At 37.3% G+C, this 26,843-nt stretch overlaps 1 protein-coding gene and 1 long non-coding RNA gene across 2 annotated transcripts; both read left to right on the top strand.

Annotated features, from left to right (window-relative positions):
• Positions 1–19,821: 19,821 nt before the first annotated feature.
• Positions 19,822–20,428, top strand: LOC129250025 (uncharacterized). Its single transcript, XR_008582791.1, has 3 exons — positions 19,822–19,915; positions 19,970–20,037; positions 20,098–20,428. It is a non-coding gene; the product is annotated as an uncharacterized LOC129250025 (long non-coding RNA).
• A 3,625-nt stretch (positions 20,429–24,053) lies between these two features.
• On the top strand, positions 24,054–25,454 carry LOC129250332 (uncharacterized). Its single transcript, XM_054889965.1, has one exon. It carries the CDS (start codon positions 24,054–24,056, stop codon positions 25,452–25,454), a length of 1,401 nt encoding a protein of 466 aa, XP_054745940.1.
• The last annotated feature ends 1,389 nt before the right edge of the window (positions 25,455–26,843 follow it).

The raw sequence follows: 26,843 nt of genomic DNA on the forward strand, positions 1-26,843 counted from the left end.
TGTTAAGGCATATCCGACTTATAATCATACTACACTTCCCTTCTTCGGAAGAATGCTCATACAACTTTTTTTTGGTATGAACATTCTTTTACATTAAATTGTTAAAATAAAATATGTACATAAGAGTAATCTTAATTATATATATGTATATATTGTATTAATTTTCTAAGTTTAGACCGGTCTTTAAAACTACTTATTGTTGATAAATCTTAAGCCTATTTTTGTGAACTATTTGTTCTTTTAAAGATAACTTATCGACTATAGTAACATTATTTTTATTATCTATTGCTTTAATGGTATAAGGCCCACAATATTGGGATTCCAGTTTATGGGCCACTTCATTCCTAAGTAAAACTAAATTGCCTATGCTAGAATTGTGATCTAAACTATTTTTATCATAAAATGTTTTTTGCTTAATTTTAGCTATGTCTATCATATTGCGAGCTCTTTTATGTGCTACTTCTAGCCTAAATCTTACTTCTCTAGCGTAGTTATCTATGTTATACTAGCAAACCCGGCCCCCTTCGCTGGGCACACTAAAATAGAATAGATATGGTTTAGAACAGAAAATATATGGTTTTCATATTATTTATTTCTTTATTCTTTATTCAAACGCTTTAGCATAAACAATATTTTTTGTTTTTCTATTTGTTTTTGAGTAAATATAAAATATAAATTGAAAATCAGGAAAAAAGAAGATTGTTTTTAAATTTCAAATCAACGCATATGAATAAACAATCGTCTTTTTTCCTGATCATCCATGAATTTTCCGTTTCAATTTATATGTTTTATTAAGCATTGGAGCTTTTTTAACCATTATCCATTTATATTTAAAAAAAAAAAACGAAAAAAATTGTTTTTTCCACGAACACATAATTTCATTCGGATTTCACATTAAATTCTCAAATTTCGTAAGAAATTATTCACTGTTCCAAAATCCACTCCAAAAAAATTCACAAACAATTTTTACATGTTGCACTTACGTTTTTTCCTTATGGCATCCAAATCAGAAAGAAATATTGACACATTGTAACTAACACTGTCAATTTGACAGTTCAGTTCCGCCCCAAGCGTTAAAAAAGTAAGCGACATTATGGCTGGCTCAAAAGAACGCTGTACCCGTTGCCACTGCTCCGAATTACAACCAAACTTTACGAAACCCATTTTCAATACTTACTTAACAATGTGCATAAGTTTGGTTTAATTCGGTGCAAAGACACGGCGGGTCCACGTTTTGGCATATATTTCGAGACCCTAGTCATCAATAGGTATGAAAATTACCCCGTATTAAAGCACTTATCAACAGCTTTCATTTGATACCTATATTGTACATACACAACCAAAGGTTACCCGGGTCCACGTTTTGACCTATATCTCGAGACCCCAGTCACGTAGCGGCATGAAAAATACTCTGTACTAAGGCATTCACCAACAGCTTCAATTTGATATCCATATTGTACAAACACATTCTAGGCTCCACGTTTTGGTCTCTATCTCGAGATCCTAGTCACGGAGCGGCATGAAAATTACTCTGAACTAAAGCATTCACCAACAGCTTCCATTTGATACCCATATTGTACATACACGTCCGAAGGTTACCCGGGTCCACGTTTTGACCTATATCTCGAGACCCTAGTCATCAATAGGTATGAAAATTACCCCGTATTAAAGCACTTAGAAACAGCATTCATTTGATACCCATATTGTACAAATACATTCTAGGGTCCACGATTTGGTCTCTATCTCGAGACCCTAGTCACGGAGCGGATGGAAATACTCTGAACTAAAGCATTCACCAACAGCTTCCATTTGATACCCATATTGTACATACACATCCAAAGGTTACCCGGGTCCACGTTTTGACCTATATCTCGAGACCCTATGTACCAATAGGTATCCAAACTATACGGAAACCATCTTCAATACCTCCTTAAAAATGTGTGTAAGTTTGGTTTAATTCGGTGCAAAGACACGGCGGGTCCACGTTTTGGCATATATTTCCAGACCCTAGTCATCAATAGGTATGAAAATTACCCCGTATTGAAGCACTTATCAACAGCTTCCATTTGATACCCATATTGTACATACACGTCCGAAGGTTACCCGGGTCCACGTTTTGACCTATATCTCGAGACCCTAGTCATCAATAGGTATGAAAGTTACCCCGTATTAAAGTACTTATCAACAGCTTTCATTTGATATCCATATTGTACAAACACATTCTAGGGTCCACGTTTTGGTCTCTATCTCGAGACCCTAGTCACGGAGCGGATGGAAATACTCTGAACTAAAGCATTCACCAACAGCTTCCATTTGATACCCATATTGTACATACACATCCGAAGGTTACCCGGGTCCACGTTTTGACCTATGTCTCGAGACCCTATCTACCAATAGGTATCCAAACTATACGAAAACCATCTTCAATGCCTCCTTAACAATGTGTGTAAGTTTGGTTTAATTCGGTGCAAAGACACGGCGGGTCCACGTTTTGGCATATATTTCCAGACCCTAGTCATCAATAGGTATGAAAATTACACCGTATTGAAGCACTTATCAACAGCTTCCATTTGATACCGATATTGTACATACACGTCCGAAGGTTACCCGGGTCCACGTTTTGACCTATATCTCGAGACGCTAGTCATCAATAGGTATGAAAATTACCCCGTATTGAAGCACTTATCAACAGCTTTCATTTGATATCCGTATTGTACAAACACATTCTAGGGTCCACGTTTTGGTCTCTATCTCGAGACCCTAGTCACGGAGCGGATGGAAATACTCTGAACTAAAGCATTCACCAACAGCTTCCATTTGATACCCATATTGTACATACACATCCAAAGGTTACCCGGGTCCATGTTTTGACCTATATCTCGAGACCCCAGTCACGGAGCGGCATGAAAAATACTCTGTACTAAAGCATTCACCAACAGCTTCCATTTGATACCCATATTGTACATACACATTCTAGGGTCCACGTTTTGGTCTCTATCTCGAGACCCTAGTCACGGAGCGGCATGAAAAATACTCTGAACTAAAGCATTCACCAACAGCTTCCATTTGATACCCATATTGTACATACACATCCGAAGGTTACCCGGGTCCACGTTTTGACCTATATCTCGAGCCCTATCCACCAATAGGTATCCAAACTATACGGAAACCATCTTCAATACCTTCTTAACTATGTGTGTAAGCTTGGTTTAATTCGGTGCAGACACGGCCGGTTAGCGAACACACACAAAAAGTTGACTTTATTTTATATATAAGATTTTTTTCAGTTTGTGTCCGAAAAATCCAAATATCTTACGGAACCCTATTTTTTTCCAAAATAAAATGTAATCCATGTTACTCTTGGATAATGTAGTTTTCGAATGGTGAAAGAATTTTTAAAATCGGTTCAGTAGTTTTTGAGCCTATTCGTTACAAACAAACAAACAAACAAAGTTTTCCTCTTTATAATATTAGTATAGATAATGGAGCAATTTGGTCTTCATTTTTGAACTGCTGAAACATGTTTGGTGTTTTTCCAAAAACTAATTCATACGGACAATAGTCATGTACTGTAGAAGGAGTAGTGTTAAAACAGTATGTGAAGTATTGTAGCCACTCATCCCAGTCGTTTTTGTCAATCGATATGTAAGATCTTACGTATTGATTGAAAGTTTTATGTGATCTTTCTATTACTCCTAGTGTTTGGTGGTGGTAAGCAGTTGAATTAATTTTCTCTATTTTTAGCAATTCACATAGCTCTGTTAGTATTGAATTTTTGTATTCTGTACCCATGTCCGAAATGAACGTCTTCATTGGACCGTAGGTAAGAATAAACTTTTCAAATATTGCTTTCGCCACTGTCTTGGCGTTTTTGTCTTGGATGGGTATCGTGACTAAATATTTTGTCATGTCGCATATTATTGTGACTGCGCTAAGTATTGCCATTAATTGTTGTAGGTAGTGGGCCTATTGTGTCTACAATAACTGTATCAAATGTACCTGTAGGTGTTGGTGTTATAGCCATGGGGCTTTTTAAATGCTTTGTTATTTTGGTTTTTTGGCATTTTTCGCAAGTTTTTACGTACTTAGCAACATCTTTTGACATTTTATTCCAGAAGTAATGTCTTTTAATTTTCATAAGTGTTCTGAAAATTCCGCAATGACCGCCTTCTATAGGGTCATCGTGGTATCTTTTTAGAATGTCCATTACAGTTTTAGCATCATTAATGTGGGTCACCTCATTCAGTAGCGCTACTTTTACTTTATTTAATATCATATTGCCCTTATTTTTAAAATCATTTATCGAGACAAATTCGAAAATTTTCTCGCTAGGTGCCACTTGTAAATTATTAATGCCATATTTGTCGGCCACTTCGTCGAGCCTAGAGAAGAATTGTCCTAAGTCAATTTTCCCATTAACAAATAAGTCATCAATTTTTATATATGCCATTATAGATTTTCCTCGTTTGATGTAACATCGCGTGGGTGTAATCTTTAATTTATTGTATTTCCTGACGTCAGTGTTATTAATTGGGACATATATTTTGGGCTTATCATATGTTTTAATGTGCTGCTGTGTAGTTGGACTGCTGTTATTTTTTGACATTGATCTAGTCACTATTTTGTATAAATTTTGATTCTTTTCATTTATTTCCTTTAAGTCATTGATTGTAATGCGAGACAAAGCGTCCGCGACGTGATTATCTTTTCTTCAATTTTTTTTTTTATGCATAGCATATAATTTTAATGCTAATTAATAGGGTTATTACCGTGATTATAATTAAACAGATTAAATTTAAGCCAGTATTAACGACTACTTCGTTTACTACATTGGCATTGGGTTTATCAACTTTTGATAAAGTTTTTTCCATTTCTGAAAGACTATCTATTGGGGACCTTATACCGTAAATCAAATAATTTATGCAATGTAATAATTTATAATGTAAGGAAATAAATTTTGTTTTTTTTTTACATTGGATTTATGAATTTTTTTTTTTTTTCAAGTTAATTCATTTATTAAGTAAACACATTATATTTAACATATTATAACAATTAAAACATTTCCATAAAAATGACCTTCTTAGTAAATTTTATTCATTTACAGTCAAATTTTTATAAGGCAAACATATAATCGACAGAAGCCAAAGTTGTTTAACTTTGCCATGTAAAGAAATAAATGAAAATTATTTTTGTCTCGAGCGGTTAACGCTTACAGACTCTAACTGTCTGCATTCAATCATGCACAGTGTTTTATGTATATTTACTTAATTTCTTTTCTCTGCTGGAGCAGGAATTCCAGTTGGGTTACGCGCTCCCAGATTGCGCTAGCTTTTTCCCAGGATGGTGGTGGCTGCTGGTTTACCTCCCTGATGAGTATGCTGATTTCCCTCTTTATTCTGGTGGTGTAGCCTCCTCTTCTTTTTGGCTTGCTCACCTTTGGGATGGAAACCTCTTTTGGTTTTTTGTTGAGGCCGTTCCGTCTCCTGTATTCCTCCAAGCAGATTGGTTGCGGCCCTTGAGCTCGGTTGTTCATCTATTTTTTTGGTTGTAATGGCTTAACCAAGTTCTTCCTTCCGCAGCTGACGGATCGTTTTGGCTGATCACGTCAGGACTTAATATTTGGTGCTTTTTAGGGCACTTGCAAATATATTGCAACTTTTGGTGCAGATATCGTCAGCACTTATGCAATATTTTGCACTTTGTTTGTGCAAGAAACTTGCATTTAATAGCTTAGCAAAATTAATGCTCAAGCTGGCAGGATCGCCATGTAAATAAATATATTGATTGAAAGAATGTATTGTTTTTAATTTTAAATATATTCATTTTATTTTATCATTTCAAGCTAGGCATCCAGCTTGTGAAACGATTGTTTTCTTTCTTGTGTCTTACATACTACGTACAAGCGTTTTTATAGTCATTTTTGTCAATGCAAGCCAATAACAATTTTTCGGTGTTTACTTGTGTAATATGATTCTAGCATTCACGCGCCGCACATAAAATAATTACGTTAGCTATGTTTGCGTTTAGTTTCAAGTGTAATGAACCTTTTAAGAAATATGATACTCTATTTAAACGGCACAGCAAAGTGAATGCATAAGTGGACAATAAAATAAAAACCAAAACAAAATGTTTATGAATATTAATGTTAAGGCATATCCGACTTATAATCATACTACACTTGACTCATACTCGCATTTGGAAGCCTGATGCCGAAGACGAAGCAAAAATGTATTAAAATCTTCTCCTTCCAAAGGGGAGAGATTCCTAAATAAATGTCTCACAAACGTAGAGTTACGTTTAGGTGAAAAGAATTCGTTTAATTTTCCTACTAATATATTGTAGACATCGGTTTTATTTATTTCATCAACATCCACAACAGCGCCGGGAATGTTAAATATGACCTCTTGTAATTGGGGCCCACCTAAATGCAATAATTTCTTTCTTCGTTTAACAGCGTCGTTTATATCTTCGCACTGAAGGTATAAGGACAAAGAACGGAACGATTTTTCCTATTGTTGTACAGGAATGGTTTGAACTCACTCATTTTATTTTGGATTTATTAATTACAAATTAAACCGTTACGCAACCTTGTCACCTTGTCGTCCACCTTTTTCCCCAATTCAATGGTCTGTAACAAATGTAACTTGTCAGGACGAAATTCAGAAATCCTAACATTTATTTACATTTACCAATTTAATGGTTTAACAAAGCCAATTTAATGTGCCGCCTCAGGAACGTCGATGTACACGCTGTGCTAAGTACACCTTTTGCTCCAATTAAATGGCCTGAAACAAATATAGTTTGTCAGGACGCAGTTCATAAATCATAACTTTTATATTTACCAATTTAATGGTTTGACAAGCCTAATTCACTGGCTAAACAAGCCCGATTTAATGTGCTGCCTCAAGAATCTATTCAAAGTACTTCTACACCAATTAAATGGCCGTAATCCTTTCGTTAAGTCACAATTTAATGTACTGCTGAATTGAATTCGATTTCTTTTTATTTTCTTCTTTGCAATTTATTCACTCTAGAATGTTCGATAGCTGTCAGTTCAATGATTTTCCAATCTTGAAATGCATACTTGTCAAAGCATGTCGACACCATGTGTTATTTATCATGAACGATCAAATAATCGTTCGTTCGTTCGAAGCAAATAATATGGTCGATATTTGTTGTTCTTTTTAAAGTCAGAACTCCATGTCTAGCCTTCTGGGCAATTCGCTCAGCTGAAAATCGTGGTGAAAATCGCATATGTCCAAAAGTCTAAAAGAACGCTCACGGAGTTGTGCTTCAAGAACAATTGACCAATAATTCACCAGTTGTACCTATTTGACATCTCTTTTGACAACGAATCGAACGAACAATTATTAGTTCCCTAAGTATTGCAAACGAACGATTATTCCCTCGTTTTTAGTATTTTTATTCTTGGACACTTCTTCAGCTGTCTCTCTAGTGAGCTTGCTTTCACGATGTACTAGTGTATGTGGGTGTTTTATACGACCTCAGCTTCTACACATAATATGTATGTAGGTACGTGTGTGCATATGTTCTCTCGCTAGCGTATACAGAAAATTCACGAATTTGCTGATGCAATATCTACAAGGAAAAGAATATTTTAATAAATTACCAACAGAATATACGATATTAAATTCTTCCAAGCACTGTGAGTTTACGATCCCATCCTCGTCGCAAATGTAATACCCTCCCAGTTTCCAAATGAAATACTCCTTTAATAGTAATAGTGAGCACGTTTATTATACCTCTACCTCAGCTCACTGTTCGTACAAGACTGACTACCAATACTACAAATACATTCTATCATATTAATATTTTGTGCTCCTATGGACTCTCAGGCTCAGCTCTCCAAAAGATCTAACCACCGACGCACACTGGGCCAGAAGACCCGAGTGAGTGGCCAAAAATAAAAATTTTCGACTTAATTTAAACAGGAAATTTATAACATCATCTTATTTTGAGTAATTTTTTACACCAAATTATGAAGTTTCATTAGTTTTTATCAATTAGTTTTTTTTATGTAACAGTTCAAAGTCAAAGTTTTAGTTCGATTTTTAACACTTTCAAACAATGTTTATCAATAAGTTGTTGTGAAAAATACTACTCAAGATGTTATTATCGTCCATAACTTTTCTTTATGGATATCAAAAAATAATTTATAATTGAAACCATGTGTATTTATGTTGAATAAGTTTTTTTTTTTTAACATTTAATCAACCAAATCTGTTTTTTATTCATACATGACTTACTTTGAAAACAAAGTTCCCCGAAGTTCCCCTATCTAATGAGTTAAATTTAATGCCAAATTGTTCGTAAAGAAGTATTAAATAAGGTATATATGCGCCTTTTTGCGCCTTTTCATAAACATGTCTGAAATATCGATATTAGTGTGAGAGAAATCTCAAATAATTCTGACCCATTAATGTTTGAGCCAAAACTACCGAGGGAAAATCGAGTTTAATTCAGTGTTTGCATTTACTACTTCAGAGCAGCAGTAGTACCCCAAATAATGCTCTGCTCTAACTATGTAGTTAAACATTGTCAGAAATGCAGAGATTTTTGCTGAATGCTTAAAGATTGATTGCCAATTCGTAAATAATTTGAAAATTATTTTAGTTTGCCTTTCTTGTCAGCTACCAATCAACACAGAAAAAATTGAAGAATTCTGCTTAACCACTGCAAGCTTGTATGTTACCTTGTATCCTTGGTATCCAATGCCAGCAACTCTTCATAAAATCTTGATTCATGCTGTAGAAATAATAAGACATTGTACTTTACCAGTTGGAGTATATGGAGAAGAGGCATCTGAATCGAGAAACAAAGATTACAGAAACTTCAGACTCAGGCACAGTAGACAATGTGATAGGAAAACAAACTTAGAGGATCTCTTTAATCGATTACTAGATACTTCTGATCCATTACTGTCTAGTATGAACAGGTTGTCTAGAGCTAATAACAGAAGACGTTTACCACTTTCAGCAGAAGTTAAACAGTTACTTTTGTTAGATACTCAAAATATGGAAAATGATCATAGCAGTGCCAGTGCAAATGAAGACGAATATGAATCGGAAGATGAAACAGAGGCCGAACGCGATCATGAAATGATTGCGTCTAATGACGTTCACAAACTTCTAGATGAACTTGAACTATCAAAAGAAGAAACTTCTGATTCTGAATAAATTGAGCTTAAATGCAGATTCAAAAATTAAGTCAAATTAAAAAAAATTAAAAATTACAAAAATTACAACAAAAAAAAAATTAAAAATTACAAAAATTACAAAAAAAAAATTAAAAATTACAAAAAAAAATTAAAAATTACAAAAATTACAAAACAAAAAATTAAAAATTACAAAAATTACAAAAAAAAAAATTGGGATACTAAATCGTACTAGAATCCTCCTCGCGGTGTATCCTGGGTGTATGAGTACAGCTAATTCTAGACGTATTTTCTTTGTTCTAAACCCCTAGATTCTGAGTTTGAAACAAAAATACTGATTTTTTTAATTTTATGTCCGCCATTTTGGATCCGCCATTTTGAATTTCTCAAAGTTGACATTATATTCGTAATGTGCATTGTTCTAAACCCCTCGATTCTGAGTTTGAAGAAAAAATACGAATTTTTTAAAATTCATGTCCGCCATTTTGAATTTTTTAATTTTGACTTCAGATTCGCATTCATAGAGTTAAAAAACTATAATAAACGTGGTTTTAATCGGTTTTATGGCCTTTTCCTAAGAAAAAAGAGTTTTGGCCACTCACTCGGGTCTTCTGGCCCAGTGTGCGACGGAGTGTGAAACTTTTAGAAGAGCTCTTTAGTATATTGGCTCTGCACAGTTTTTGGCTCCTGTAGGAAATCAAATTGAATCATACAAATAGCCGACGGCATTTTGCAAGTTTTTGATGCTTGTACATTTTTATGTTCCCTTGATAAACGAAAATTTATTCAATTTATGTTTTCAAACAAACTTACTAAATGATGAATGATTTGAATATTTATTATATGCGCCAACATTTCAAATCAAAGTAACTTTAATGTTTTGATTAAATTTAAAAAAATACTTCTTGGTATGTGCGTTTTAGTAAATTTAAAACTATACAAATTTGCTGAAAATGTTTACTAAATTTTTGAGTCGAAATTAATTCATAGAGCATACTAGTGTTTTGGTATATTGACGTATGTATGCATATGTATATCAATATATACATACATATATTATGTTAGTTATGTTTGTGCAAAAGATCAATTGGATCTTCAATTCTTATAGTGTTACATACTTATGTACATGCAAATGTATGTGCATACGCACAGCAGGAGGTCCACGCTCCGTGGGGGTCGGCAGGTTGCGGATAGCCGGAAAGCCTGTAGTAGCAGGCCAGTTGCGGAATAAGTTTAAACGAATAAGCAATCCCCGACAATTGAGCGATCAGGAGCGGAGGATGCGGTATAAAAGCCAGCATAAATCTGATGAAGTTCTTGTGACAGTGGCGAGAAGACACCGCCTCTTAGATATAGGTGTCCACCTCATCATGTGTAGACATGATGAGTAATACAAAAAACCAGGCGCGACCGCTCCACAATGGACGGCTTCCTGGTCAGCGTCTGTTCACCATGTTAGGTGAGGCTGGCAAACCATCATCAATGACATTAAGACTGAGCCCAGTAAGGTCTTAATTATGGCATACTGGAAAATGATTGGACATAAAACTTTGAGCTGACGACTGCACTATTCTGTTTCCCTAGTATGCGGAGTGGTATCCAGCAGAAACGGCATTCAGGCTAATGGTGCAGTTGCCCCCGCCCCGTTCAAATGATGGCAAATCTCTAGGAACGCTCCATATTCCGTCGCCATTAAGTGTCGGCGTAGGTCTAGATGTAATATTCCTAGTTAACACTGATTCGGCTCTGAACTTAAGCTCCCATAAGGAGCCTTTGTCAACCCTAGCATGGCCTCCCTGCATGCAAAGACAACCATGGAATCGTCAATGGTGACTACGCATCGGAATATGGATAACGACTTAGAAGTTGGGGCCCATACAAAATGAATAAAAACAATACAAAACTACAAACGACAGAAGAGGCTGAAGTATCAGCAAAAATCACAACAGCTATTGCAGATGGCAATAATGGCTGCGGGGACTTCCTTAAAAAGCCTTTCCAAAGGAGTTTAAGGCTGACGCACTCGCCACCAGACACAGGAAGAACTAGATCGGCGTCACCGTGTATGCAGCACTTCGGTTTCGTAAAGGCGATGACGGCTAAAGAAATGCACCAAGCAATCGGCGATAAAGTCAAGGAGTTAGCGGAAATGATGGAGCTTCCGAAGCGAAACATCAATCAGGCAATGAGGGATCTGATAGCGAGTATAACGGATCTCCATAAAAAACTAGGAAGATCTCTCTTTACCCCGATGAACCAGGCACCAAGAGGGACGAATGAGGCGAAACCTGTCATTCAAGACAAAGGGACGTAAACATCACCTCTGATCAAGCGCACAACGGATTGCACGCCAAAAAGGGCAAATGTTAACGCCGCCGCAAGCTCAGCCAAAAGAAGCAAAACTAGCTGGGTTGAAGTCTTGAGGAATACGCCGGTCACAACGAACGAGCACACAAGCACAGAAAAATGGCAATTGGTTAAATCGAAGAAGAACCAAAAGGGGTCTACGCAGAATACTCTAAATCGAGACGATAAGAAGACGGAAAATAGCGACGCCAAAAACAATCGAAGACGGAGAAGACCACCACGTAAGGACGCTATCGTAGTCAAAAGCGCTGGTAGCATCTCATATGCCGAAATCCTGAAGCGCGTTAAGACAGAGCCAAGTCTTAAGGAGCTTAGCAATAATATACAAGGTGTAAAGAAAACAGCCAAAGGAGAGTTACTGCTGCTGCTGGAAAAATCATCAGACCCAAATACCTCGAAGGTTCATGAAGCTGTTAAGGCGGCCCTAGGGGAAACCGTAGATGGCGCTTACGGAGCTGAGACAGGTGGAAATTCGTGACCTTGATGAAATCACGACAAAGTAAGAAGTCCATGAGGCGGTAGCAAAACAATTCCAAGAGCTAGAGGTACCTATCTCAGCCATCCTGGGTCTGCGAAAAGCTTATGGAGGAACACAAACGGCGACGCTAAAGGTAACACCGAAAATCGCTACCAAACTGGTGGAAGCTAAGAAAATCCGTATAGGCCTCGTAATTTGTCGCATACGGGAGAAGAACGAACCAAAGAGATGCTTTAAATGCATGGAATATGGGCATGTGGCAGTAAGCTGTAAAAGCACAGCTGACCTTACAAACACCTGCTTCAAATGTGGCAATAAGGACCACCAGGCCAAAAACTGCACACAAACAGCAAGCTGTATAATGTGCAAGAAGGAAAAGGCAAGTGATACAGCACATGCGATGACCAGCAGCAAGTGCCCTCAATATCTGAGAGCTCTTAAAGAAATCCGGCAGAAATGAAGATCTTGCAACTTAATCTCAACCACTGCGAAAGCGCTCAGGACCTTCTCGAGCAGACTATACGGGAACAGAAAATAGATGTTGCTATACTTAGTGAGCCCTATAGACCCAAAAAAAGCAACGGCTGGGCCTCTGACACAACAGGCAAATCAGCGATCTGGAATTGTGGTACAAATAGATCCCAACTGATGAGCGTAAAGGCAGCCCGCGGATTTGTACGTGCGCGCGTTGAGGGTACATACATTTACAGCTGCTATCTACCTCCCAGCTTAACCCTGCTGGAAGCAACAGGTACCCTAGAGAACCTCGCCCAGGATGTAAAGGAGCATAAACCTGTCATCGTAGCCGGTGATTTCAATGCTTGGGCTGTTAACTGGGGATGCCCACGGACAAACCCTAGAGGTCAAGCCCTTCTAGAAGCGTTTTCCATGCTAGATATAGCCTTGATGAATACAAGGAATCAACAGACGTACCAAAGAGCGGGAACGGGATCTATAATCGACCTTACGTTCGTGAGTTTTAGTCTTGTTCGCTACACGAAATGTTTCCTCAGCCAGCATTACACCCGGAGCAATCACCTCGCAATAATCTGTGAAATAAGGCGGCATGGCGAAGAAAGGTTCCCAAATAACTACGAGACGAGGTATAAAGTCAAAACAATGGAGGCTGAGGTTATTGAGATCATGCTCGCAGATGTAACTCTTACGGGAATGCATCTGAAAAGACTACGCAAACCATGAAACACTTAACGGAAGCATGCGATGCAGCCATGTCCAAAACTAGGCCCAACAGGCACAACAGCGAACCTGTCTACTGGTGGGCAGCAGACATTGCAGAATTGCGCAGCGAATGTAAAAGAGCCAGGCGAGCCTACCAAAGATCCAGGGGTAGGGACAGTTTCCGAGAAAACCAGATCCAATATAAGCAAAGAAGAAAAGCGCTAAAAAAGGCAATTAAAAATAGTAAACGCCGGTGTTTCCTGCAGCTATGCGACGATTCCGATAATGATCCTTGGGGCCTTGGATACAGGCTTGTTATGAAAAAACTTAAAGTATTTAAGCCACTTCCAACAACATGTCCAGCTACTCTACGTAATGTGGTAGAAACACTGTTCCCCGTGCAAGACACTATACGAGACTACGAATTGGTAAGACTCGGTGAAGGCGACCAAAATGTGCAGTTAACAAACCAAGAGAACTCCTGATGAGCATAAAACGGATAAAAAATAATAAAGCTCCAGGCCCGGATGGAATCCCCAAAGAGGCCCTAAAAGTAGCAATCCAAAGTCGTACCGACATTTTTGTAGATCTCTACAATACATGTCTAAAGGAAGGTACATTTCCAACCCAGTGGAAGCTGCAGAAACTGGTTTTAATTCCAAAAGGATCTAAGGATCTAAGGATCTTTCAGTGCTTTGTGCCACCTCCATAAAAAAAAAAAACACAAAACGCACAGCAGGAACCATGACCGATCTCACGACGCATCGCCTTATCATACTTACATACATTTGAATATGCATTTATTTGTGCCTTTGGGAAACGAATTTTTTTCAATTTATATTTTATTACAGGGAATTATATACATATTAATACATTTGTATGCATGCATTTTCTAGATAGTATAAAACTTTGAAATAAATAAAGGAAAACTTCAAAGAAACGTATTTGCATATGAATATGGGACAACTAAGTTCAATTGCATATTCATTAAATATAGTGTTGCACGCATATGTATGTACTGAAGCAACCATGACCTACCTCACGCGCATCGACTTATATTTCATGCAATAATTAGACTAAATATCCTAATGATCAAATTCCTGCCCAACAAATGCTAAAACAATGCTCTTTTGCATATGCATATACATATTTGTATGTGCGTATGTACACTTGATGCCCTAGCCTATGTACGTATGTACATATTTGTGTTCTGAACTTCTAGCAAAACAATGCTTATTAATATACACATGCACCGTAGGCCTAAGTAGCTAGTGTGCTCTATCAATTAGTGTTATATTTCATATTGCTCTAATAAATAATAATAATAATAACAATAATAATAATATACACATACAGGGTACTCACTTTATTCCTCAAAATGCGTATGCCGTTCAAAGCTAAAACTGCATGCCTAGCGACTACAAAAACAAAATGCATTCATAGGCGCAGCCGTAGCGGCCATCATTATAGTTGCCATGGTGCTGAACAGCCTAACATAGTCGCGGCGGCACTGAACAGTTTCAACAAAAACTCATCATCAAAAAATTCATTGATAAATTCGAACTCATATTTCTACGAACAAAGTACTTTCATTCATAAAACGAACAACCCATATGATAATTTTCTCGACCATTCGAAAATAATCAATATTGGAATATTTCGCGTAGAATTATTATTTGCCAATATTTGGTAAATATTGAATTTTTGTCAAGTCGAGTGGCCGCGGCTCCGTACACATATGTATGTATTAATACAGGGTGGGCCATATAGCGTTTGCTTTTTGAACCACCTATTTTTTTGAGAATGGTAACACAAATGACATGTCAAATGTGTACATAATTTACTTAAAGGTTTGACATTTACGAAATGGGACGCTATACGCTTGAAGAAAATTGGGAAATATTGAAAACCTATTTCCAAAGTGGTGAGTCTTCTTCTTCTTTTATGATTTTCACATCGGTGGCTACGTCAATAAGCAAAATTGTCGGATTTGGGGCTCAGCAAATCAACACGTTACTGTAGAGAAGCAAATGCATCCACAACGAGTCATTGTTTGGTGCGGTTTTTGGTCTGGCGGCATCATCGGGCCATTTTTTTTCGAAAATGAGCGAGGAGCCGCGGTTACAGTAAATAGCGAGCGATACCGTGACATGCTCAACGAGTTGCTCCAAAAATTGAAGAGGAGGATATGCACGATATTTGGTTTCAACAGGACGGTGCAACTTGTCACACTGCCAAAGTTACACTCGAACTTTTGGCTACCGTTTTTGAAAACCGAATAATCAGCCGAAATTTCGTTATCAATTGGCCGCCTCGGAGCTGTGATTTAAGCCCGTTGGACTATTTTTTGTGGGGAGCCGTTACGGACAAATGCTATGCGAACCATCCAGAGACGATTGAAACACGAAATCGAAGTTGCCATTCATGAAATTGGAGCCCAAACAATCGAAAAGTCCTACTCTAAAGTCAGTCGTGGCAGCAGAGAATGTTAATGCAATGAGAAGGAGCAAATGTTAAATGAGCTTTTTTCGAGCACTAATTTGTAGATTCATAATAAGGTAATTTCAAATTCAACTTTCCTCACGAGTGGGGAATTGCAGATATTTACCACGCGAGTGAAGGGTTTCTATATTTACTTACCACGCTAGGGCAGGAATTCAGATTTTTTCTGCGTTTACCAAACTACTGAGGAAGTTCATAAGATTTTTCGGCACACTACTAAGGAAATCGACTTATTTCATGCCCACAGCCAAGCGAATAAATTTGCGATTAAGAAGGCCGCGCGGCAGTTAATTTGTGGTGCAGAAGCTAAAGTCGGCGGAATTATTCGTTTTGTTTTTTGGCACGTATTTAATTCAGGTTCAAGTCCTGAAGTCATATTTTTTCCTTGCACATTTTTTTTTACAATTCAAACCAGGAAAGTTTGATAAAATTTTTGAGTTTATTTTAATTAAAATTTCTTTAAAATGCTGTTTTTTTTGTATTTCATAAATGGAAATTTCTTTTCAGTATAAAATAGTTCATACTGGATATGACCTGATTTTTATATAAATCAATCAAAACAGAAAATATGTACATATGTCGTTAATCTCTTTCATCAAATCCAAATTATATTGTTGAGAAAATATCATTCTAATATCCGTCCAGAAAGCCAAACGCGCATACATACATACATATGCATATAATTAGGCATACAAATTTTCAACTAACGCAGGATATGTGCATATAAAACTGCGAATCGAATAAATGAGTGATTTAGAAAATTTCATTAGTAATGGTAGTTTAGCGCAATCGTGAAAGACGTGTCGTATACGCAGTACATCGTCCCATATTTGACTCAGGTTCAAGTCCTGTACACAGTTTTTTGTTCGATATTTTTATTTAATTTTTTATATTTGGTTTAATTAGAATTGATTTAAAATAGTGTATTCAGGTTTTTCTAAAACCTGTTATTTAGAAATTTATTTTCTATATAACATTATTCATACTTCTTTTGAATTGATTTATATGTAAAACAGCCATAAAGGCAATCATATGAATATGCATTCCTATATTTAATCTCTTCAGTCAAATCTGAAGTACTTATATACACATATTGATGAGAAAATATTCTAATATCCATGGATGCATCCAGAAAGCCAAACGCGCATACACGCATATGTATACAAATATATACAAACCTTCAACGAACGCAAAATGTATGCATATAAAAAACAACAACTGCGACCGTCTTCTTGTCCGTCAGTGAAAAGATGGGATATGTATACCCTATAAGCAAAAAGAACCGGGAAGGTGATGTTGACTGTTTCCTTCGATTGCCAAGGCATAGTCCACCATGAGTACCTTCCATCGGGCCAGACAGTCAATAGAGAATATTATTTATCCGTTTTGAAACCTTAGAGAGATGCTGTGTCTTGCAAACCGCCAATTCTCAGATTTTGCATGATGATAACGCGCCATCGCACTGATCAAAGAGAATACAAATCGACCTGCCGGGGGTGTTTGGAGGACTGGGTTAAACGTTGGCACATGTGTGTTGTTTCAGACGGGTCATATTTTGAAGGAGATAATATAAATTTTCCTTAAATTTAACTCTGTTTTGTTTAATTTAAACATTCCTGGTACTTTCTGACCATAAGATACATATATGCGGCTTTGCGGACAGCAAAGTGTGATTCGCTGGAAGTCGCATTAACTCGCGACTGTCGCACAGTTAAAAGACATATTTACATACATATAAGGGTGCATACATACATACGGAGCCGCGGCCACTCGACATGACAAAAATTTAAGATTTATCAAATATTGGCAAATACTTCCACGCGAAATATTCCAATATTGACTATTTTCGAATGGTCGCGAAAATTGGCATATGGGCGGCTCGTTTTATGAATGAAATTGAAATATGAGCTCTAACTTATGAATGAACTTTTTGTTTTTGTTCTAAATTGTTCAGCGCCGTCGCTGATAGAATCACGGTTGCTGCGACTGCGTCTACGAATGTATTTTGTTTTTGTAGGGCTTAGATTTTTGCTAGGCTTAGATTTTAGCTTCGGGCGACATGCGCATGTGAGGTATGTGTTTTTGTTGTGTTCTAGAACATTTAACCCTGCATGCCCACCGTGATTTTTTGTACGTTGTTACCAATGTTAGTCGATTGGACTAACATACTCAAAATATCGATGCTGCAGAACTACCTATGCTCATAATTTTTAAAAGTTACTGAAAAATTTAATTATTATTCCTTTCTTTATTCAAAAGTAAAACAACATTTTCAATTGTTTCTGTTTTTCATTTATTTTTATTATTATCACATTTTGTTACTCTTCAGTCTTAGATATCTTACTTAGGGTTACAAAAAAAAACAATTAAAAATTAAAAAACCTTAAAATTAAAAAACATTTCACTGCCGATATAAAGTTAAAGAATTCTTTTATATTATTTAAGCATAAAAAGAGTTCAAAATAAAAGTTTTGTACATTAGGCACAAGTCTCAACTTTTAGCTTGAAAGCTTAACATTTATTTATTGCTCAACACATCATGTTGAGAAAAAATTAAAAATAAATTAAAAAGAACATAAAAAGTAACAAGGCTTCCTGCCGTTATAAAGTTTAAGTAATTTCATTAAATATAAAGTTGATAAAAAATGTTAATTGTACATTAAAGTTTTGCACAATAGGCACAAATCTCGACCTTGTGCTCACCACATACATACATGTTTCATGCATTTTGAGCATACACTCTTCGTCATTCGGTGTTTTTGTAAGGACAGATAGAACAAATTTTTCATTTGTTTTTCTTTTTTGAGGGTACATTCTTAACACTTGCCTCCTCAACTGGCAGGGATAAAATATCTCGGATATTCTGCTGTAATTCCGACTGCAGATTAGGATTCTTTAGGCGTTCTGCCATGTGCGGTTTAACTAGATCTGAATGAAGTTTTTTCATGAATTCCCGACGTGAAAGAGGTTTCGTTTTCGCGCTTAATGCGTTATGAACATACCTATGTCACATAACTATTAACAAACGCGATATTAAGAATGCCATAGAACATGCACATTCGCCATCTCTTCGTTTTCCTTGAGCACGACATAACACTACACATTTGATCAAGAGAGGTCAAATGATTGTCTTTCATAACAGCGCTCAATATTAAGATACCAATCAGTGCTTCAAGTTCTGTTTTGTTCACCGGCTTTTTGGAAAATCTCCATTCCTTTTTTCAATTTCGATGTTGGTGTAATGAACTATAGTACTTAACATTTCATCAGTGATAAATAATTTAAACACTTCAGCGCAATCCGTAACATTCTTGGCTGCTCCTGTTGGACCTTTATCATGATGCACTATGTTAATTGCATACCGACGCCGTTTTCCTTTAGTTGTCGCCCATTTATATTTATTTTTACCACGCAAAAATCTTTTGGAAAATGGTATTATATTATCCTGCGGCGCCTGAGGTGGTGGTTCTTCATTCCAGTCCTCCGAATTGCCCGAAGAATCATCCTCCGAAGAATTCATACCCTCTTCTAATATAGTAAATTCGTTTCGAATTCGCTTTCGGAAATACTGAAATCCTCTTCATCCTCATCCGACATAGCCAAAATTTTTTTCAATTTCTTCCTCACATATTTTAGTCGGCCTCATTTTCAATGCTAAAAAAAAGTTGCACTAAGCCCAATGTTAGTCGTTTCGACTACGCAGTTTCTACAAATACATACATACCACTTAAGCCAGCCAAACAACAAGTCCCTACTGATCAGGAGCACCTTTGCAACTGAATAAACTCTCTCAACGTTAAAAATGAAATTGATACAATGCATGTTCAATTATAGAAGGTTAGGTAAGCAAACAGCTTTCTCGCTCCCTCTTGACATATCGGCTCCCTTATTTGAAAACGTGTTGCTTCTTTACAAAAAAAAGTACCTATTTCACAAAAAAATTTTTGAATTGTAGTAAAAACTAAACTTTTGGTGCAAATTATTTGGTCGGCAACACCGTTTCCACTTTGACGCTTTGCTTTGTTATTATTCGTTGAAAATCTTTTATGTGTTTGTAAACATTCAAGTAAGTATAATAATAAAAGCTAATTATTTTGTAAATTAATGTCGTTTTTCACTATTTAGGTCGATTATGTCTTACATATGGTGATAGTCGATTATTTGGAGTCGGCTTTCTGCTGCAGAAAACCACCGGTTTGTGAGTTTTCATACATGTAAGTCCAGATCAGACATTTGTAAAAATTCTTTTTAAACTTTTTCATTCATAGGTTTTTATAGCAGCGTTTTTGCAAATATATCAGAGACCACCTTACATACAATACATAAACTACAGTTAGTAAGTTCTTTTAGAATATTTGCTAATAAATTGTAATAAATAAAAAGTTTTTATTTGTAGGACTTCACAGACGAGCAATTGCTGCGGAAGGTGTGTGTTGAAGAGCTAGGTGGCCCAACTATTGTGGTTTTTAGAAAGGAAAGCTCGTATGCGCGTATTTCTACCATTGTCTCATGTGGTGCTACGGACAATTTCATAGGAGACATGGAGCGTGTTGTGTATGATGGTGCAAATACCTGTTTAACATGTGACGGTTATTATGTGCCTAGTACTGCTACCTCTGAAATGAATTTGACTTCCGAAAAACGACTTCGTAAAACGTGCACGCGGTGGTCATGCAAAAGAAATCGAATTTCATACTTAAATGTAGATGTTCAAACTCGATAATAAAAACAAAATTAGTTAAAAAAGTCAAACCGTTTGTGTTTTATTCAAAAAAGTTCAAAAGTTGAAGCGCTCTTACTGAAAAACGCTTTATATTTTGACCTTTGTTGTATTAAAAGACTTGTACTATTGTAGTAAATTAAACACATTAAATTCCTTTATTATGACTATTTTTTGTTCTCTTCCACAAAATATACTCAAATCTGTTGCAAGATTATATATATATATATATATATATATATATATATATATAATTGGCGCGTACACGAGCTCTTCCTCCTATTTGTGGTGTGCGTCTTGATGTTATTCCACAAATGGAGGGACCTACAGTTTCAAGCCGACTCCGAACGGCAGAAAAAAAAACACATACATAAGTAACATCACATAGTTCTGCGTGCTCTTGTGTTAGATAAACATCGAAAATATTCTAAATAAATATTACATTTGTTTAAAGAAAAAACTATAATTTTTCTGTCGTTTTGTTTTAATGTAGATTAAATAACCAATATACTTGTTTTTCTCTTAGTACAGGACTAATTAGTTACTTTACGTACTTTTTTACTACCTTTAGGCAAGAAGGGGAAAACATTTTTCCCTTTTTCCCATCCTTCGTAAATGCAGCCCTAAAATAAGGGAGTGTCAAAGCGCCCTTGTCACTACTTACCTAACCTTCTATAATTGAATCATGGATACAATGAGAGAAAAAGAAATTACAAATGTAAAGAGCAGTGATGTTAGTCGAAATGACTACCAGTGGGCATGCAGGGTTAAGAATGTGTGGTGGCAAAGCGGCCATCCCGTTGCGCTTGCTGTTGCTTTTGCGTCTATCAAAGTATTGTGTTTTTGTAAGTACAATATTAGGAATATCGACTGGTGAAAGACAAAAGTACACGGAAGCAAGAAGGGAGCGCTGTGCTCGCGCATATATGCATGAATGTATGAACGTGCATGGATGTAGTAACATATGAATACAATCATTTTGTAGGAAGTTTAGAAGGCAAGTAGGTATACTCGTATATGTATGTATATATGCTAGGACATAAAGTGGATATATATACATACATAGAGCCGAATTGTTTTTGCACTTGTTAGGAAGAAACTCGTTCACTAGTGCATATGTGTATTTGATTTCTTGTAAGAATGTGATGTGCTGTGACATGTGTACATACATAAGTCAAGGTTATTTGAGCATACTTGCATATGTGATATGATGTTCTTGCGCTTGTGCATTATTGATTTCCATATACAAATGTACATACATACATATGTATGTAAATGCTGTCGAATACATAAACTATAAATTGACATACAATATAAAATAAGTGTTGATTTATCTTAAACCGTTATTTTTTTCTGAATGCAAATACCTCCTATTGACATGTACATACATATTATGTACTTATGTATATTATCATATACCATCATTTATTTACATATAAAGTATACGTTCATTTATGTACATATGTGTGTAATGAAAAACTTCATGAATTACTTTCAGAACTTTATTAAAATTTATTCGCGTCGCGCGCATGCACAAAACCTTTTGTTCACAACGCAGGCGCAGAAATAAACGCTCTGTCAACAAACGTCCCAAATTTTTTTTTTTTTTTTTCGTTTTTAAATTTTTTTTTTTTAATGTAATCGTAAAAAAATTTGTAATAAATTGTATGTATCCGCTTATCATTTCAAAAGTAACAAAATGGTAAAAAATAAGCAGTCGAAGAAATAAACGCACCGCCTATTGTTCCTCGCCACATGTTAGACTCGATTTTAATTCCCGGCGCAAACTTTTTTTTATAAATTTTTTTTTAAATCGTTTTTTTTTTAATGTAATTGAAAAAAAAAATGTAATAAATTTTACGTATTCGCTTATTATTTCAAAAATACGAAAATAGTAAAAATTTAATAGGTTTAATGTCGAGGTGAGAAATGTGTTGTGTGGTGAGGTGAAAGATGTGTGGTGTTTCTAATTTTTGTGTGGGCAAAAGTCAGTGAGGTGTCTATAAACTCGGTGTGCTAAATTCCCTTACTTCAAATCTTTCAAATCTCAATTGTACTAAAAAAAGCTCACAGTAACATTTGCACCTTCTCATTGCATTAACATTCTCTGCTAATATGTAGATGCATACTAAGGGATTTTCAAATTCAACTTACCTCACTAGTGGGGGATTGCAGATATTAACCACGTTAGTGGAGGGTTTCTATATTTACTTACCACGCTAGGACAGGAATTCAGATTTTTTCTGCGTTTACCACACCACTAAGGGATTTCATAAGATTTTTCGGCACACTACTAAGGGATTCGACTTATTTCATGCCCACAGCCAAGCGAATAAATTTGCGATTAAGAAGGCCGCGCGGCAGTTAATTTGTGGTGCAGAAGCTAAAGTCGGCGGAATTATTCGTTTTGTTTTTTGGCACGTATTTAATTCAGGTTCAAGTCCTGAAGTCATATTTTTTTCCTTGCACATTTTTTTTTACAATTCAAACCAGGAAAGTTTGGTAAAATTTTTGAGTTTATTTTAATTAAAATTTCTTTAAAATACTGTTTTTTTTGTATTTCATAAATGGAAATTTCTTTTCAGTATAAAATAGTTCATACTGGATATGACCTGATTTTTATATAAATCAATCAAAACAGAAAATATGTAATATACATATGTCGTTAATCTCTTTCATCAAATCCAAATTATATTGTTGAGAAAATATCATTCTAATATCCGTCCAGAAAGCCAAACGCGCATACACACATACATATGCATATAATTAGGCATACAAATTTTCAACTAACGCAGAATATGTGCATATAAAACTGCGAATCGAATAAATGAGTGATTTAGAAAATTTCATTAGTTATTATAGTTTAGCGCAATCGTGAAAGACGTGTCGTGTATGTAGTACATCGTCCCATATTTGACTCAGGATCAAGTCCTGTACACAGTTTTCTTTGTTCGATATTTTTATTTAATTTTTTGTATTTGGTTTAATTAGAATTGATTTAAAATAGTGTATTCAGGTTTTTCTAAAACCTGTTATTTAGAAATTTATTTTCTATGTAACATTATTCATACTTCTTTTGAATTGATTTATATGTAAAACAGCCATAAAGGCAATCATATGAATATGCATTCCTATATTTAATCTCTTCAGTCAAATCTGAACTACTTACATACACTTATTAATGAGAAAATATTCGAATATCCATGGATGCATCCAGAAAGCCAAACGCGCATACACGCATATGTATATAAATATATATAAATATATACAAACCTTCAACGAACGCAAAATGTATGTATATCAAAAGCAACAACTGCGACCGTCTTCTTGTCCGTCAGTGAAAAAATGGGATATGTATACCCTTGGGGGAACCTGTTATCCCTATAGGGCGCGTCCCCAGGTGGTGGATAGGGGAACGCCTCCCAGATATGGAAGGCAGGAGAATCGGTCTCCCGCGAACCACACAGGTCGAAGACGTAAACTTCGTTAAAAAAACTCCCTCAACCCAAGGTGTAACGCGACCCGTGCCTATTGGGTGGGTTTGGCAGCCGGGGGTTAAAATTAGGCTGTCTCCTAACGGAGCCCTCCTGATATCAGGCCGCCTCAGGTTGTAACGGTGGCCTTACCATGGTATGGGGCGCTGCCATGGCGGACCGTTTATTTCCCCTCCATCCTCATTGGTCACCGCACATGGCGACATGGGCAGCTCTTTGGAAGGGCAGGTGACCGTAAGAAACAGACAAATGAACAAACAACAAAAAAACAAAAAATCGGATAACGCTACCAAACGGACAGACAAACAGACGGACAAACGGACTGACACAAAGACAAAACGAACCGACAGTCGGACAGACAAGTGGACGGACCCAATGACAAAACGGACAGACAAACGAACGGACACAATCGAGCTGAGGAAGTTGGGAACTCCCTCAGAGGACGAGCTCTTGGCTTCTAGTCAAGAGACAGTTGATGACAAAGCTGTGGGTCACAGCACGCCATCAACTATAAATCAACCGATCACATCCGCTGATGCCAAGGGGCAAAAGCGTCAATACCCAAAAAAAGGTCCGTCTAGATATAAGCTTTACCAGCGGTCTCTAGCTATTCTCGGCAGAATAAGCAAAAATGAGGCCGAAGGTAAAACTCATCCCAAAGATGCGGCCGATAAGGCAAGGTGCCAAAAGGTGGTCGATGAGTACCTGGCGTTCCAGGCCACCCAGAAGGCAGAAGCCGTAAAACGCAATCGTTCGCAGGACGAGGGCTGTAAAACTGCGAAAAAGCACAAGACGTCTCACACTGCTCTGACGCCCAAACCAGCCAAACGCGCGTTTAACGAGGTGGCACGGGATCACTTGCAAACGGCGTTGGTGGACGAATTAACGAACCGCGGTAAACCTGCGTTAGAAAGGTGGTCCGAAATCGAGGCACGGCTGTCTCGCATTGTCGTTGATCACGTCTTGGCAAGCCCGGAGGGTCAAGTGCCAGGTTATGATTCAATGGAGGTGGTCCGTGGATACAGGGTGATCAAATGCGACGATCAGTTCTCTGTTGATTTCCTTCAAAACGCTATTAGCAAAATCCAGAGCGACTGGGAAGGTTTGAGGCTCAAACTAATCCCAGCCAGTGAGATCCCAAGACGACCAAGGGCTCGTATCTGGATACCGAACATGGAGTTCGAAGCTAAGCAGTTAATACCATACCTGCAAGCACACAACCGCACTGTTCCAATGGATGACTGGAGTATAATCAAAGCGGAGGCTCCGCAAAAGAACAGTGTGTCCTTCCTTCTCCAAATCTCGGAGGAGAGTATTGAGCCACTGGGAAAAGTGGACAACAAACTTCGGTTTGGCGTGAGGAAAGCGCATCTGAAGTTATTCCGTTCTGCAAATCCGGAGGATGAGCAGGACGAGGTTGACAACGCTAATGAGTTGCTCATGGGCATGCAACTGGAAGAAGCCGGGTCCACCCAAAACGATGGCGCTAATGAGCAGCATACGGGCATGCAGCTTGACGCCCCTAAAAACGACCAGTAAGTATGGGTCTCAAGGTTGTCCAGATCAATCTGCAGCACTCCAGGACTGCAACGGACAACCTAGCCGTTCTCCTATCGGAGGAGGACGTAGACATCGCACTGATACAGGAACCCAGAGTGCGGAGTACTGAGGTAAGCGGATTCTCTCTCAAAAACTACAACTTGTACTATAAGCGGACCCAGGGTAACCCCAGGGCATGTATTGTAGCAAAAAAACATCTAAATGTATTTTTAATCCCATCCTACAGCTCATCGGATGTGACGGTCATCGAAATGGAGGCTACTGACGGCGTCAGGATCAAAATTGCCTCCATCTACATGGCACACGACCAACCAGCACCACCTGACGAGGCTCGTAGGCTTGTGCTTGACTGCAAAAACAGTATCCTGCTACTAGGATGTGACGCCAATGCGAGGCATACCCTATGGGGGAGTACCGAAACGAATGATCGAGGTGAGTCCCTATATGAATTTATCATCAATACTAACCTAACAGTATGTAACAGGGGTAATACCCCGACTTTCACCTTTCCAAGCACGGAAAGCTTTAGAGGATGGGCGGAAGTAATAGATGTGACATTACTGTCTGAAAATACTTCAGTGAGGGTAGAAAATTGGAGAGTCTCAAGCAAAAAGTCCTTTTCGGACCACAGCTGGATCCTCTACCACCTGGATCTTGAGGTAGATCCACCCTTATCATATCGAAACCCACTTAGAACAAACTGGAAACGGTTCAAAAATGTAGTAGGGAATAGGATAGGAAGGATTCCGATCCATCAAATCACTCTCGCAGAAAACATTGAGAGTAGGGTCACAACATTGGAAAAGTCATTCAGTAGGGCCTACAAAACGTCATGTCCAATTAAATATAGCAAAAAATCCTATCCTCCTTGGTGGAGCAATGAGCTCTCAAAATTAAGGGAAGAAGCCAGATCAAATTTCAATCTCAGCTACTCAACAGGTAATTGGCAGTTGTATAGAGAAAGTCGGAGACAATACAAGAAGGGAATCAGGGCCGCCAAGAAAGAGAGCTGGAGAGATTTCTGTTCTTCTATCGAATCTACCAGAGATTCTGCGAGACTTAGCCGTATTCTGTCCAAGGATCATTCAATGCCTTCTTGGGTCAAGAGGCCGGATGGCACTTGGACTTCTACGGCGGAAGAGTCTCTAGAACTTCTTTTAGATACACATTTTCCGGGATGTAGCACCCATGACAGTGATGCTGGGAGAATCCGGCGGAGCCGATATGACCCACAGCATCTTGTCGATGTAATAGTTACGAAAGAGAAGGTTGCATGGGCAATCAAATCATTCTCACCTTTCAAATCTCCAGGCCCTGATGGGATCTTTCCTAAGATGTTACAGGAAACTCTTGATAGCATTCTACCAT

Source organism: Anastrepha obliqua, chromosome 6 (genome assembly GCF_027943255.1).
Source record: "Anastrepha obliqua isolate idAnaObli1 chromosome 6, idAnaObli1_1.0, whole genome shotgun sequence".
Taxonomy (NCBI): Eukaryota; Metazoa; Arthropoda; class Insecta; order Diptera; family Tephritidae; genus Anastrepha; species Anastrepha obliqua.